General features: G+C 35.3%; 2 protein-coding genes across 2 annotated transcripts in view; both read left to right on the top strand.

Annotated features, from left to right (window-relative positions):
- Positions 1 to 11,899, top strand: part of LOC142348390 (uncharacterized) — a 106,422-nt gene extending 94,523 nt beyond the window's left edge. The window contains exons 2-3 of the mRNA XM_075399724.1: positions 7,519 to 7,626; positions 11,451 to 11,899. Of these exons, the coding sequence (XP_075255839.1) occupies positions 7,524 to 7,626; positions 11,451 to 11,773 (426 nt within the window). The 5' untranslated portion in view covers positions 7,519 to 7,523 and the 3' untranslated portion in view covers positions 11,774 to 11,899. The remainder of the gene's footprint in view (positions 1 to 7,518; positions 7,627 to 11,450) is intronic.
- On the top strand, positions 1,865 to 5,538 carry LOC142348806 (uncharacterized). Its single transcript, XM_075400318.1, has 2 exons — positions 1,865 to 2,052; positions 5,207 to 5,538. Exons 1-2 carry the CDS (start codon positions 1,956 to 1,958, stop codon positions 5,536 to 5,538), a joined length of 429 nt encoding a protein of 142 aa, XP_075256433.1. The 5' UTR covers positions 1,865 to 1,955.
- Positions 11,900 to 15,885: the final 3,986 nt, after the last annotated feature.

The following is a 15,885-nucleotide window of genomic DNA, read 5'->3' as shown; positions in this document are numbered from 1 at the left end:
ACGCAAGTCTGTTTCAGCTGCCATGAGGGACATAACTTTTAATGACAGCAGCCAAAAACAAAAATTTTTGGTTTGTAACATCAGCTTTCGAAACTCAAAAATTTTCCTCAAGGTGTAAATTCTTTAGCAGAGTAGAGCTACTGACAAACAGAATTTTTATCCAACTTGAAAGAATCGAAAATGTTCTGAATCTGATAGCACATTTAAAGGGTGAGAAAGAACTGTGTCACTCCTAGAGTGGGTTTATTTTGAATTATCTCTTTGGTTTTCTCTTTTGCAAAGAGAGGAGATACACATAACAAAAAATAAATTTGTTCCGTTTAGTTAGAAGATAAAAAATAGGTTTGTTTAATTGTATAACCGCTTCAAGGATCCTATGGTGAAGTTGAAACATGACAAACGCATCTATTAGTATAGACTGTCGCTAATTTTTTCAAAGTTTAGGTTATAACGAACATCAATGTTGTGATTGCATTATTTCAAACTTAAAGTTGTTTTCTGGTTATACATTTTAGGTCAGAGGCCAGCCACAAGGGCAAAAATTCAAAGAAGTTAACACTCTTTAGTCTCCACCATAAATTTCTATGTAAATAAAGAAAGATAAGAGGAAAATGGAATGAAATAAAGGTCAAATTTTAAAATGGAAATATCTGTTGTGACATGAAAAAAATACATTTTTCCATAATTTTAACTGCAATTTTTGTACAATATATGTTAGACAATGTATATCAGTTTTGTCATCACAGAGTTTGAAAATATTCGGGTTTGTAATCTGGACAATGGTCACAAAAACTCGGATCAGAGACCAAAATCTTGACGTAGTATGAAAATCGTCTAAGCGATTGTCTAGGAAAGGGTCTTCCAAAAGTCTGATCAGAGACTAAAGTTTGGAAATAGTCTTGGCAAATCTCTCTCAAAATTTGGATCATAGAGCACTAACTGACCATTTTCATTTGACTACAGTTATTTTTATCACTGTTGTTACTAAAAGAGAAGTGCAGGCACTTCGAAATAACTTTTGCTAATAATATCATCAATTTCTTGTCAAAAAGAAATATTTTATTCAAAATTAGTTTGAGTACTATAGATTGGAGTTAAATATAATATACAAATACGAAATGATTTAGACTTATTTTAGAGAATGGTCTGATCAGAGAGAGTATTGATCACACGATGGTCTGATCAAACGACGATTTGATCAGACGTCGTCTGATTAGAGGTGACTAACGTCGTACAAATCTCGCACTTCTTTTCCAATTTTGTTCAAATTTAGTTCGAGTACTGTAGATTGAATTTATCATACAAATTCCAAATAATTCCAAACATTTATTAGAGAATGGCCTGATTAGAGAGAGGGAGCGTTGGTTGCACAAGGGTCTGATCAGAGGTGACTAACGTCGCACAAATCACGCACTTCTTTTTCTGGGGTTGCAGGAAAGTCTGATCAGAGGTCATTTCCGCCTGACAAGGTGTGATCAGCAATCAAATCCTGAACATAGTCTGATTAGAGGTGGCTCGGGTCTGACACCGTAACCTGGGTAACGGACACTATTCGGCTGATATATCTTTTTTCAAAACAAATAAATATCCCATACTAGAAAAAAAGTTAAAGCACTTTAACATGCGCTTGCTTTAATCATATCCTTAGACGCCCCTGATCTTGTTTTCCAACTGGTTGATCCGATGTCTTAAGCGAGTTCATAAAATCTCACTTTTGTCTCGCAGACTTCAAAAAGAATTTAACAGCTTTGAATTGAAGAACTTCTCTTTGATGAGGAACCATAAGCGACCTAAAAATCTCGACCAACTGTTATTTATGGTCAGCTCAATTCTTTCAACTAACTCATTTTCTGAACAACCGCACCTTGTGCAACAAAAAATTAAATCTTTCGAATTTCACCTTGCCAAAAAATTACAAAATAAGCTAAGTGAAAAAGAAACAAATTAGTTTTGAAATGTTTTCTGGACTAATTATAGCCCTCTGTTTAATGCTAAATGTTGAGGCGTTAAGATTTCAGATAGTACTCGAGACTGGAACTTTAAACGGGGCTGGTAAGCGATCCACTCAGTTCTTTTACAGTCGTTCCAAGCGATTTTTTTGTTTCCTTCACAGCATTGTTACTCTTCGTAATCATACAAGAAACATATATGGTTCCTTTCAAGACAGAAAAAATCCTTTAATTTCTAAGTAGCTGCTTTTCAAGTTGTTTTTTCAATAAGGTCGGCGTTGCTGCTGCAGCACCTGTGGACTGCTAAGTTGCGCTTCCGGAAAGCAATCTTTAGCTGCTAAAAAGTTTAACAAAGATTTCGATGTTGCGATACATATTGAGAATTGATGGAATTGATCGATAGTAGCTAGATCGAAAAAAAACAACCTGGGCTGAACACTAATAAAATATCTTAGTAATCGTGATGAGTCACAAATAGGACTATTAGTAATCTAATTATATCACTTAAGGATGTATGGAATCTTAGTAAAGATACTAAGGTTATAAATGATTTCTAGTAAAAGTGTTCTCATTATTTATTATCTACCATTTCATACAACCCTACGTGATTTAATTAGATTGCTAGGAGTCTCTATGACTTAGTATGATTAAAAAGCTTTTCCACTTGTGTTCAGCCCAGGTTCTTCATCTTTCTTAGTAAAGCAAATAGGTTGCATTTACTCTTGCCGACTGCTTGATACAGGGCGTTTTCGGCTTGAACAATGGTGATGGTGTCTCGCCAGCACTTATCCTGCTTTCTTTAAAAAAATTTGAACAGCAACGATCTATCTGAATGACAACATGTTTGTTTGCTCCGGTGAACAGCGACCTTGGGTTTATTTGGACTGGCCAATATACCGATCTTGGTTTATCAGTCTGGTCATCTCATATCTTGTTTGTTTTGGTCAAGCGAGCACCTATCGTGGGTTTATTTGGTCTGGCCAATAACTGTTTTGGGTCACAGTTTGCGTATGGGCCATAGAAGTTCTTTTCGAATATAATCTTTGTACAGAACTGAAGCTTAGATGTCGAGTGAAAGTTTTTGAAAAGGCTCAAAATGTTGAATTTGTGAGTTATTCTTTCACTGCTCTATTTTACTTGTATTATTATCATACATTAAAGGTGAATTTAATTGATGTTTGCCGGATTATTGACAATACGTGGCAATTAAGAAATATCTAACTTTTTCTTAAGTGTTTTATAAATTTCTTTTTGAACCTTTTATGTTCAAAATCGTTCTTGCTTCTGCTCCGAGGTCAATTTTTAATAATTAGAAATGTTGAAACGAACTAGAAAATATTTTATTTTAAATGCGACCCATTTCAATGGTCTGGAGAATAGATTTGAGCACCTTATGTCTGGACAACACCCATTTCTGGGTCTGTTTGATCTGGCCGTTCATTGGTGCATGCGGTGTTGCCCATGCCCACATTTCGGTCTGTTTGGTTTTTGTCATATACTCGTCTGGTATATTGTGGTCGGTTTGGTTAACGACGACGAAAAAACGACGAAAAAGCGACAATCTTTTTGTAATAAATCGTCTTTTTCGTCGTTTTGTAGTCGCTTTCGTCGTTTTGTCGTCGTTTTCTTCTTTTTCATTAGTTTCCGTCGTTTAAGTCGTCTTTTACGTGTATGAAATGATCGTTTTTTCGCCGTTTTCATGTCGTTTCTTACGTCGTATTTTTTTCAAACCAAATCGTCCTTTTTTGATCGTTTTTTCGTCGTTTTTTTTTGTCGTTTCTTACGTCGTTTTTTTCAAAAGAATTCGTTGTGTTTGATCGTTTTTTTCGTCGTTTAAATGATATTGAACTAGTTTTTCTCTATTAAATCGTTTTAGCATAGCTGTATTATGGCCTGATAGCGCAGTGGGCAGTGCATCAGGAAATGTATCGGGAGGTCAATGGTTCGAATCCCAGCGTTGATCACGTTTTCTTCGTCGTGTTTTTTCTCATACAACAAAATAATAACAGAAAAACGAACAAAACGACGACTACCACGTAATGGCTTTGGTTGTTTTTATCTAAAGAAAACGATTAAAAACGACGATTTCATACAAGTGAAAAACAAAATTCCTCAACACGGGAAGTCAATGCCCACATTTGGGTGTGTTTGTTCTGGGCAATATCATTATCCAAATCTGAGAGATCCAGCCAAAAGAAGGGCACTTCTTTGAATAAAGTATAAGTGTTTGGTGTTTTGACTGCTTTTCAAAATAACAGCCCATCATTGGTAACCAAAATCTATTTCTTAATAATAAGACTCCTTCACAAAACAAAATTCTGAAACTTGCAATGTTCTTTAAATCGACTGTTTTTTTTTCAAATCTCTTTTGTCAAAATTCGTGTCACTTCTCGCTTAAAAAGGTGAAACGAAAAAAAACATAGTCTGCGCAAGAATCTGTTCGATCTGATCACGGTTTTCTCCAAATCCTTTCCAAACTCTGGCCTGAGATATCTTAGTGTGGCTAGTGTTTTGGATATCACTCTGCTGTGTCTGGCTGGCTAACAGTGACTAAAATCCGATTGATATGGCCAAGGTTGGCGCGAATCTGGCTAGTTTGATTAAAACCCATTTTTTGGTCTAATTTGACTGGACTCCGTAATTCGTGATTCTAGTCTATCAGGCCAATAAATCTGTCGGCTAGCAGAGCTGAACTTGAACTTGAAATTGATTAAACAATAAAAAAAAACGTGTTTCCAACAGTTAAACATATCTTCCAGAGCAAGGAGCTCTATTGAAAGTTATTAGGCCAAATGCAAATTTCAAGTGAAAACGCTTCAAAAGAGGCCAAGGAACTACAGTCGAAATGTATGGGAGATAAAGTTAACATTTAGTACTTCACTCCAAAACATTTCCAAAAGCAGAACCGGCTTTTAGTTACAAAGAGAATTCAATCGCGCATCAAATATATAGAATTACAGTTGAACGAGATTGCTCACCTGCATAATCGTTCTAAATTGACATCCCTAATCAGATATACCAAACAGAAACCTCCGCAAAAATCATTAATTTAATGAGCAGAAATTGTTCGGTATTTTCAACTTGAAACAATAGGAAGGCTTCGCTTTAAAAGTATAAAATAGAGTCTTCGTGCTTGACTTTAAACCTAGAAAATGGCTGATATGATGAGTTATAAAAAATTTTAAAAAAATGTCAATAAGTTTGGCTAAAATGCAAGAAAATTGTTGGTATGATATTTGATATTTTGTTTGCTTTAGAATCTAGAGACACAATTGCTGTCAGGTTCAACAACAACAATAACATGGACAAGTACATGGACACTGGCGCAACTGTCTATCGTGAAAAAGGAACAAATTCAAGCAAAATTTTCGATTTTGATGAACTCTCCGATCTTTCGGATATCCAGGAGCTGGAAATTAAGTTTTACGATCCTTCCAAGATGTTTGATGCATGGTCTCTGGACAGAGTGTGGATTCAAACTGGAACAGAAACCAGAGCGTACGATTGCTATTGCTGGCTCACTCAGGAATGCCATAGCGTAAAATTTTACGGATCTGGATGCGATTATGAAGACATTGTCACCTTCTAGACACCTATGGGCGAATTAAACTCCCCAAATTTTGTTGCCAATTTGGGATATTGTATAATAAATATAATCTCAAGCACTTGCAATTCGTGTAGACAAATTTTTAATCAGAACAGAAGCGTTCTATTAACCTCCTGATTTGCCGCAATTCTAATTTCGTAAAAAATTTGACCTCTTCGGTGCTAAGATCAAGTTGCCTTTAAATAAGAAAATTTGTTGAAAACGTTGAAAGTAGTTGCAAAATAAATTATTAAATAGCAAGGCAACACCCCCCCCCCCCCCCCCGATATAGAACTCAGTAAAATAAACTACCGCATTAATATAGAAAAAAGCATGTGAATATAAAAAGCATGGGAATATATGTTTTCTAAATAAACATGTTATCTAACTAAAAATACCCCGTCAAAATTAAATGGGTATCTTCATATCAGTTCTCCATCAATTTCTAATGGATTCCAGAATCTTGCTATATTCTTTCTGCGAGAATCTTAAAAGATAACTGTCGGAATCATACTAGCAAAGAATTTTTTTTACGCTAACCGCCAAGGTTGCAGTTTTTTTTACGTGTAATAAGAAATAGCAAGGCACCAACTGAATATGCAACCGTAAATAACTTTTTGTGGAAATTTTACTTCGATAGCTGCTCTTAAATCGAAAACTGCTTTTAGTAAAAAGGAATGGAAACTGCTTTTAGTAAAAAGGAATGGAAACTGACCGGAAAATAAACTGTTCGGACAAAAAAATCTGGCAATCAAATCACAGCTTAACCGGAACGATTGATTTTGTTTTCAAAGTTTAGCCATTTTTGGAAGCTCTGGCAGATATTGCAAAATAACTAGTTTTCTGAGAACATCAATAAAAACAATATTATGCAAGAATCTTCCAGAGTCTTGCAAAATAACCAACTGCTCTTGACTGGGAATCATTTGCGAAACAGTAGTGAAACTCTGCTTCGGGATTATTTTTTTCTGCCAATTTTCAAAAAAATTATTCAATTTTAGGTTTAGCACACATACAGAAAACAAAATGGTCGAAGAGAAAAGAGCCTTAAAAATATAACCAGAACTGGTTAGGTGTTATCCGATTTAACATTTTATCGGTAGATATCGTCACCTCAAAGAAACGTGTTTAATTGCAAAAATTTTTGGTCTCAGTAAAATCTTTGCTTGAAACCAGCCGTCCTGCGAAGTCGAGAGGTTGGCCACCTTAAAAATAGTATTCGAAACAATTTTACACCAAAATTTTTTGATGTTTCGTTTCTACAAGTTAGCGAGATTGAACCAATGTTGATACTCACTATATTATCGAAAACCATATTTAGGAAATATTGCATCCCGTTTTTAGATGGGACACTGAATTTTTTCTCTATAATCTAATGTTTTTTTAAGTTTTGTAGAACAACAAAGGTACGATTTTTAACTGAGCTATACCAGTCCTCCAATAGTTTAAATCGGTGCCGATTTTTACTTGAAACAAATTTTACGACCTGACTACGTTTTTCTCGTTGCAAAGCTTAAACAACATTGGGATATGGTATTTGGGGAATAAAATCCGTAAAAACTGTCCTCTTCGTAAAACATTTTTCTTTTTCAAAAAATTTTAAAAAATTATTCCCCTTTGATCTCCTGGACCTACAAGAGTACTCGCCAATCTTGACTTTGACCTTTTAAAACTCCAAACCGACCCTTCAATTTTATTATGGAAACTGTCAACTTTTGTGAAAACTTTGAAATTTTTTAGCAAATTTTTCGTGATATATCTTGATGTGTCTCTAAAGATTTTTGTAAACATTTAGTTTCTTGGAGTGCGTTCAATGAACTTACGAATTCGTGTTTTCTAATCAATATTCCTTTTAAGGTAATTTCCACATTATTTAAAGATTTTGTAAGTGCGTGTAGTGTGTAATGATCCTCTACAGTTATGAAAAATGCCCCCCAACAAAAAAGATTTGCTCTGGTTCATATATGAAAAATTGATTTCAGTGAGTTATGGAAATCGTGAAAGTGATCGTTGGCGTAAACATTTTGCTAATGACAGTCGAGTGCAAAACGTTGCGAATCAAGTTTGAGACGGCTTTTCACCGAGACGCAGGTATTAAATTTACATTCGTTTCAAATTATTTTGTTCACAATATTGCTCAGTGAAAACAAAACAAGATCAAGCTATTTCTCTGGCAAAAGTTTAATTGTCTTGACAACATCTTTATTAATGTTTTTGACACGCTTTGATGAAATGTTGGTAAACTGCACTTGAAGCGCATGTCAAGAACTTGAGACGATAACTTCAAGTTGAGTCGATAACTTCGCTTTTTCTTGCCTGAAGTTTTAGCAAGACAATTTCAGTTTATTTTACTGTTTGGTTGCCTATCAAATATTTAGAAAAACACAGCTTGATGAATTACACTGATTGAGGAATGTTTATCCTGTAAGTTCTGGAAAAAAACTCTAGCAAACTTTTCTCATTAGAGTTTATCAGATAAAACATTGCCTTAGCAACCCTTTGCAACCTGACCATTTTTCTGCCTTGGATCTTTTTAATAATTGCCCCTCCCCCCCCTTCCTTGGTACCCATGGGTAGTAAAGGGGAGGAGGGAAATTAAGAGGGTGGGGGGAGGGAGGGCGCAAAGTAAGAGAGTCACATCCCCATTTTCAACTTACTATATTTTTCGACAATATTACTATGTAAAAGTTTGGATAGCTAAACATCATTTTATGCGCGATTGAGCACCGCTGTTCTGGAAAATGGCTCCCATGCTTTTTCGGGTTCAATCCGGAATCGAAGATGCTTTATCGCTTTGAAGCCCACCGACCAACCTGTTGAAAATCTTTATTTGCCTTATATTTTATTCCAAGAAGAGATAAAGCATTGCTCATTTTATTACGTTTTTGACATACTTCTACAATCTAAAACGATATCGTCTGATATCAAAAAATGAGTGTTGACACAAGAATTTTCGGAAAAAAAAATAACACACGAGAAAGTATCAGATTAATTCTTTTTTCACAAATCTCATAATTTTTTCGAGAGGGGAGGCGCAATTATTCATGTAATTTTAAATGCCGAATCACATGACAAATCATGTATTCAGGGATCAAATTCTCAAACGATTTTGAAAAAAAATCTCGGCTGTCTCCAAACAAAAATTTATCTGTATTTATTTGAAAAAGTTCCACAAAATCGCAAGTAAATCACGTGAAAAGCAACAACTCCCGCCCCGATAGATTCGTGTATTTTTACATGAATTATTCTCGTGGGTTAGTTGTTTCCCGAACGTTCTCGTGTCAACGCAAAACTTTCCATGAGGTCTCATGCAAAAATCATGTGTAAGAAAACAACTTTGACGTCAATTCACGTTTTTGAATGTGCATTCTAGGAAAACACATTTTCAAAGACATTTACAGAGCAAACAAGCCCTCGTTCAACTGTCAAAAATATCAGTGTCATCAATTATTTGGAGAAAAAAAGTTTTGCGAACATATTTGCTTCGCGTAGTCTATCTTTTTCTTGTTATTCAAGATTCTTCTGATCTATTCTCCTCTAAACATTATTTCTCCAAAACCAACCCTGTACCGAACTCCAAGTGTATATCAGTACTGAGCAATTGTAAATGCAAGTCGCCCATGTAATGTAATTTGCTCGCTTTCTCGCTTGAAATTTGCTTCTTTCAAGCGTATTTCAACGGCACAAAAGAAAAACTTCCAACAGTCAGGGTAGCGCAGTAAGGAGAACAACCATCTAGGAAGCCGGAGATCGCTGGTACGGAACTTTATTTTTGTACTTCACTTAGACTTGCCAAGTCTTTGCCAAGTCTGACAAGTCTTAAATGTGTTGTGATCATAGCTCTGATTCAGTACTGATACCTAGACTTTGAATTAGAATTCCCCAGTACTGATATTGACTTGGCGTTAAGTACGGGACTATTTCAATCTTAAAAACATATATTTCGTCTTTTTTTATTGCTTTACGGTACAAAAAGAATAGTCATATCATTTGAAGGAAATTGTTCGTTTCATCTTCGTAAAAATCATGTGAGAAAAAAAATGTTTTGTCATTGCTTTGGGGGGTAATTTTCTTTGGCATTTTTAAAAAAAAATTCTACTGATTTTTTTACTTAATAAGACCTAAGAGAATTTTGTTTCCAAAGCGTCAATGCCTACTGCAAAGTGTCACTAAACGATAAAGAGGCAAAGAGGTATTGACGCAAAGGGTCAGAAAATCAGTCAAAACTAATCTCGGCTGACTTAACACAGTTGTCAAAATTTAAAACAGACTAAGCGTTCTTAAAAGTTATCACCTGCGTATTGATTTGAAGAAAATTTCAGAAAACAAACAAAAAAATTTGAAGAAGATAGTTTCAAGGCAATCGTAATATTATTCTTTATACGCTCATTTATATGAAAGTTGTCTAATTATTCATCACACAGGGACAATTTTCCTAAGAAATCACACGAGACGCATTTTCCACGTGAAAAGTTATGTGATTATTTATCACACGAGAAAAACAACCTGTGATTTCACGTGACAGAGTTTTGGAGTGTAAATGTACTTGAATACTGTTATTTGATTGGCCATGCAATTTCGCTTTGAAACTCTGTTCAAGAAAACCCCTCCCCATGGAGAAATGGGAAGAGGGCAATCGTTGGAAGTACATTTTGAGCAATTATTGCCATTTGAGAGAATCGATCATATTCTTCTTATGTTTTATGTCGGAGAATTCCGATTAATATTAACAGGGCATTAAAAACTATTTTTCAATGTGAAATCGGATATTGTAAAACTTGTCATTCGAAGAATCGCAACAGCATGTGTTGGTCCTGAATTTGTATACTGGAGAATTTTACCAAAGCACCTTGTTGTTATTACGTTTCAGTACTGATTTATGGCTATTACTAATGAATTGCCATTCCTTGGTGCTGATTGCTGGAGCATACTATGGTAATAGGGACTGCCCGTACCGAACGCCAAGTCAATATCAGTACTGGGCAAGTCTAATTCCAAGTCTAGGTATCAGTACTGATTCAGAGCTGTGATAATAACACGTTTAAGACTTGTCAGACATGGCCAAGACTTGTCAAGTCTTAATTCAACTCTTGGCCAAGATTTGCCAAGTCTTAATCCAAGCCGAAAAAACGTCAAAAATGGCCGAAAAATTAAACGTCAAAAATAGCAAAAAAACGTCAAAACTGATCAAAAGTAGCAAATAGAAGCAAAGTAGCACTCACAGTAGCACCCCTTTTGACAATTTTGCCTCGGTTCTAATTCAAAACTTGGCTTATCTGAAAAGTACATGAATTTAGTGGGGGCTGAAACGGCTGAAAAATGGCTGAAAACGGCCCAGAACACATGAGATACCCTCAATTAGTGCTGAAATACCCTCAATAGACCCCCGGCGTGCCAATATACAATTTGGTATGCCCCCAGCATCATTTGAAATTTTCACTCGAAATTTTTTGAAAAGTTGGTTTTGACTTGGGAATCAACCTGCAAGTGTTACACGAGTCTTGGCCAAGACTTGTCAGACTTGCAAGACTTTTTTTGAGACAAAATCAAAAACAAAATCAGACTTGGATTTAGACTTGCCTAGTACTGATTTAGACTTATAATTCGGTACGGGCGGTTCTAAACACATGCTCACAAAAGTGTTGTTTAATATTCAAATTACCCAGCGTGACCTTAATGGTTCTTTGTAAGAAGTGCGATGCTTAGCGGTGATTTTTTTCACCGCATTCAACGCTAAAAATCGCAATTCTTACATCTGTTCGCCGCAGCATTCACCACAATTCTTACATTTTTAGCGATTATTGGTGTTAACACCTCCACCTGGGTTTTCAAGTGATAAGTTGATGGTAACATAATGCAATATTTTAAAAACCTGAACAGTTTCTGCTTTGGAAAAATTTACAAGGGTGTTTCAGGCACAGCTCGCAAAATACAAATTCGTTTCAATGAGGCCAAAAATCTCAACGGAGAGCCGGATGAAGAGCCCATTTTTAACCCACGAATTTATCCTGGAACAAATATGACATTTGACATCAATCCGACCTCTATAAAACCCGAAGATTCGGTCAGAAAAATTGTCGTAAGCTTTACCAGTACCACTTATGTAATAACTGACAACTGGCGCCTGTCCAGAGTTTGGATAGAGGACGAATGGAAGAAGGAGTCATTGTTTTTTGAATGTTTCTGCGAGGTACTGGATAAAGTCACGCCAGAATTGATCAACAGTTGTGATGCTTAACGTCAATAAAAAATTAAATATTTTACTCAAATTTATGAGAGTGCAAAACGAAAAAACGGTTCTGGGAATTTGATGGAAAATTGGAAATAATGAAGGGGCTCTATAAAAACTGCAACCTCAATTTCATCGTGTTTTTGAAATGTGACTCCTGAATAATTAAAGGATGCAAAATCTCCAGTAAATACGCTAGCCTTGATAATTATTTCCCACTTCCTAGGCTTCTTACGAAGATAGCATAGAATGCCATACAAATCATAACGTATTTCCCAGTACGACCCTTGTATGAAAACAAGGAACTTAGATATGATCATAGCGAGAAAATAGGATTTAATTCACCGTTCAAATCCCATAAGACTTCGATATATGGAGAAATATCAGTTTTGTGTTCATTGTTTGTTTTTTCAATCTAGTCCATGTCGTAAAATTTTTGTATGATTTTTGTATGACTACTAAGAAATCATACAAATCATATATGACCTTATGTGATTAACGGAAATCAAAGAAAGCGGTATAATGGCCAACACGGGTTCCGACTTTTGGTATTTCAAAAACTACCACCTATTTTTGGTCCACACTCTCAATTGCTTCCTTTCGAATATTGATGCCTCATATGTTTTTTTGAACAAGATTACAATTTAAGGCGTGTTTTCGAATTTTTATTTCAGTTTTCGCGGCCATTAAGTTTAGACGAAAGTATCACCTTCTAACACCTTCCTGAAGTAGAACTAGAAGTGAAACTTAACTGAAATTCAAATGTATCTTTTCTTTGTCTTTGAGGGGGGATAACAAACGTTTTTATTAAATATGTTAGTTTTTTTACTTAAAAATAAGATTTAATTTAGCTTTATTAGTTTTAGTTTAATTTGATTTTCAGCTTTAAAATAATATCAAAAAGAATTTAGAGGGAAAATCGGAAAGACCACACTAAATAGGGAAGACCAAAAGCAAAAGGATCGGAAACTCCTATTAGAGTCATGAATCTCAAACAGAGATGAAGCTCAAAATTTTGTAATTTTATAACTCTAGACGCGCAAAATTAACCGTTAATAAACGCCATCATATTTCATTGAAACTTATAACGATGCAAAAAATATGTTTGCATTAGAATCTTACAATATAGAATTTGGCTCGCCAAGTGCATACATACCCCCCCCCCCCGATGAACTGCAATGATTATCTCGTCAGCTCTGCCAAGATTCTTGCAATCAATGCTTTTTGTTGTAAAATATCGTTTTTCAAACCTAATCACTGCTATGTAATTTTTGCGGAAGTTAAGGTAAATTTGGGATTCATTCTCAGTCAATCAGGTTTCGATTCGTAATGAGTACGGCTGGGTTTGTAGGGAGCCTCCTTTTTTGTAAAGTCGGCTAATTTTCTTACCGTTATACGCTTATGTCGACTTCAATTCCCATGGAAAAGAAAATTTGGAAAAGCAGTAGATGAAATTTACAAGCTGAAAAAAGTAAAACCATTCGGCAAATGTTCATATAAACGTTTCAGAAACGTTTCACTCACCGTATTTTTGGAAGAGGTATGAACTTATTATTCAGTGGTTTCAAATTAAATTGAAATCCGGTTGATCGGCGCTGGAAAAACCGTTTAAACAAAACAAGTCAACCAAAATTCCGTAAAATATCGTTTATTTGTGATTCATATTCACTTTACCTATGAGGATAGAGCAGATTTTATGTGTTTTTTTAATCTATGCAAGCAAATATTGAGAGTAGGAATTGAGAGCTTAACCCGGGTTGGAGTCCCAGTGGAACTCATCGATGGATCATTGTTAATTCAAAGTAACTTCTTGATCCATCGATGGGTCAGTGAAGTTTCATAATACTTAATTTTCCATCGATGGATCATAGAAAACCGATATTTCCATCGTTGGATCATAGAAAACCGATATTTCCATCGTTGGATCATAGTATTTCCTAAAAAATGAAAATGAAAAAATATGAGAAAGCTAAAACTAAGGCACTCCAAAAGCGGTTTTGAAATGCTGGTCTGGTCCAGGGGTCCTTCTGCTGGTCCAAATGGGTAGCGTTTTTGTACACTCGCGGCTACAATATATATCGTTATCATCAGTATGATCTTAATCAACCGGTACCCGAATCCAATTCATTGCACATTGGAATGCTTTTTGTAGTTTTCAGGAACGTGTCTCTAAAAAGCATTTACCGGGGGTGGGGTGCGAAGGGAGCAGAATATATTTGTCATTCAAAGGAATACAGGATCCAACTGAATAGAAATGGCGAGGGGACAGAATTTATTCATGAAATCCCATCGATGTATTTTCTATGATCCAGAGAAAATCAGAGCTTTCCTATCGATGAATATTCTATGATCAGTGAAAATCAGAGCTTTCCTATCGATGAATATTCTATGATCAGTGAAAATCAGAGCTTTCCTATCGATGAATATTCTATGATCAGTGAAAATCAGAGCTTTCCTATCGATGAATATTCTATGATCAGTGAAAATCAGAGCTTTCCTATCGATGAATATTCTATGATCAGTGAAAATCAGAGCTTTCTATCGATGAATATTCTATGATCAGTGAAAATCGGAGCTTTCCTATCGATGAATATTCTATGATCAGTGAAAATCGGAGCTTTCCTATCGATGAATATTCTATGATCAGTGAAAATCGGAGCTTTCCTATCGATGAATATTCTATGATCAGTGAAAATCGGAGCTTTTGCTATCGATGTATTTTCTATGATCCAGTGAAAATCGGAGCCTTCCTATCGATGTATTTTCTATGATCCAGTGAAAATCAGAGCTTTCCTAACGATGAATTTTCTATGATCAGTGAAAATCGGAGCTTTCCTATCGATGAATATTCTATGATCAGTGAAAATCGGAGCTTTCCTATCGATGGATTTTCTATAATCAGTGAAAATCAGAGCTTTCCTATCGATGAATATTCTATGATCAGTGAAAATCAGAGCTTTCCTATCGATGAATATTCTATGATCAGTGAAAATCAGAGCTTTCCTATCGATGAATATTCTATGATCAGTGAAAATCGGAGCTTTCCTATCGATGAATATTCTATGATCAGTGAAAATCGGAGCTTTCCTATCGATGAATATTCTATGATCAGTGAAAATCGGAGCTTTCCTATCGATGAATATTCTATGATCAGTGAAAATCGGAGCTTTTGCTATCGATGTATTTTCTATGATCCAGTGAAAATCGGAGCTTTCCTATCGATGTATTTTCTATGATCCAGTGAAAATCAGAGCTTTCCTATCGATGAATATTCTATGATCAGTGAAAATCAGAGCTTTCCTATCGATGAATATTCTATGATCAGTGAAAATCAGAGCTTTCCTATCGATGAATATTCTATGATCAGTGAAAATCAGAGCTTTCCTATCGATGAATATTCTATGATCAGTGAAAATCAGAGCTTTCCTATCGATGAATATTCTATGATCAGTGAAAATCAGAGCTTTCCTATCGATGAATATTCTATGATCAGTGAAAATCAGAGCTTTCCTATCGATGAATATTCTATGATCAGTGAAAATCGGAGCTTTCCTATCGATGAATATTCTATGATCAGTGAAAATCGGAGCTTTCCTATCGATGAATTTTCTATGATCAGTGAAAATCGGAGCTTTCCTATCGATGAATATTCTATGATCAGTGAAAATCGGAGCTTTTGCTGTCGATGTATTTTCTATGATCCAGTGAAAATCGGAGCTTTCCTATCGATGTATTTTCTATGATCCAGTGAAAATCAGAGCTTTCCTAACGATGAATTTTCTATGATCAGTGAAAATCGGAGCTTTCCTATCGATGAATATTCTATGATCAGTGAAAATTGGAGCTTTCCTATCAATGGATTTTCTATAATCAGTGAAAATCAGAGCTTTCCTATCGATGAATATTCTATGATCAGTGAAAATCAGAGCTTTCCTATCGATGAATATTCTATGATCAGTGAAAATCAGAGCTTTCCTATCGATGAATTTTCTATGATCAGTGAAAATCGGAGCTTTCCTATCGATGAATATTCTATGATCAGTGAAAATCGGAGCTTTCCTATCGATGAATATTCTATGATCAGTGAAAATCGGAGCTTTCCTATCGATGAATATTCTATG

The sequence above is a fragment of the Convolutriloba macropyga genome, chromosome 10 (assembly GCF_964194025.1).
Source record: "Convolutriloba macropyga chromosome 10, txConMacr16.3, whole genome shotgun sequence".
Classification (NCBI taxonomy): domain Eukaryota; kingdom Metazoa; phylum Xenacoelomorpha; order Acoela; family Convolutidae; genus Convolutriloba; species Convolutriloba macropyga.
The sequence above is the reverse complement of the archived record's forward strand: the minus strand, read 5'-3'. Positions and strand labels throughout refer to the sequence as shown.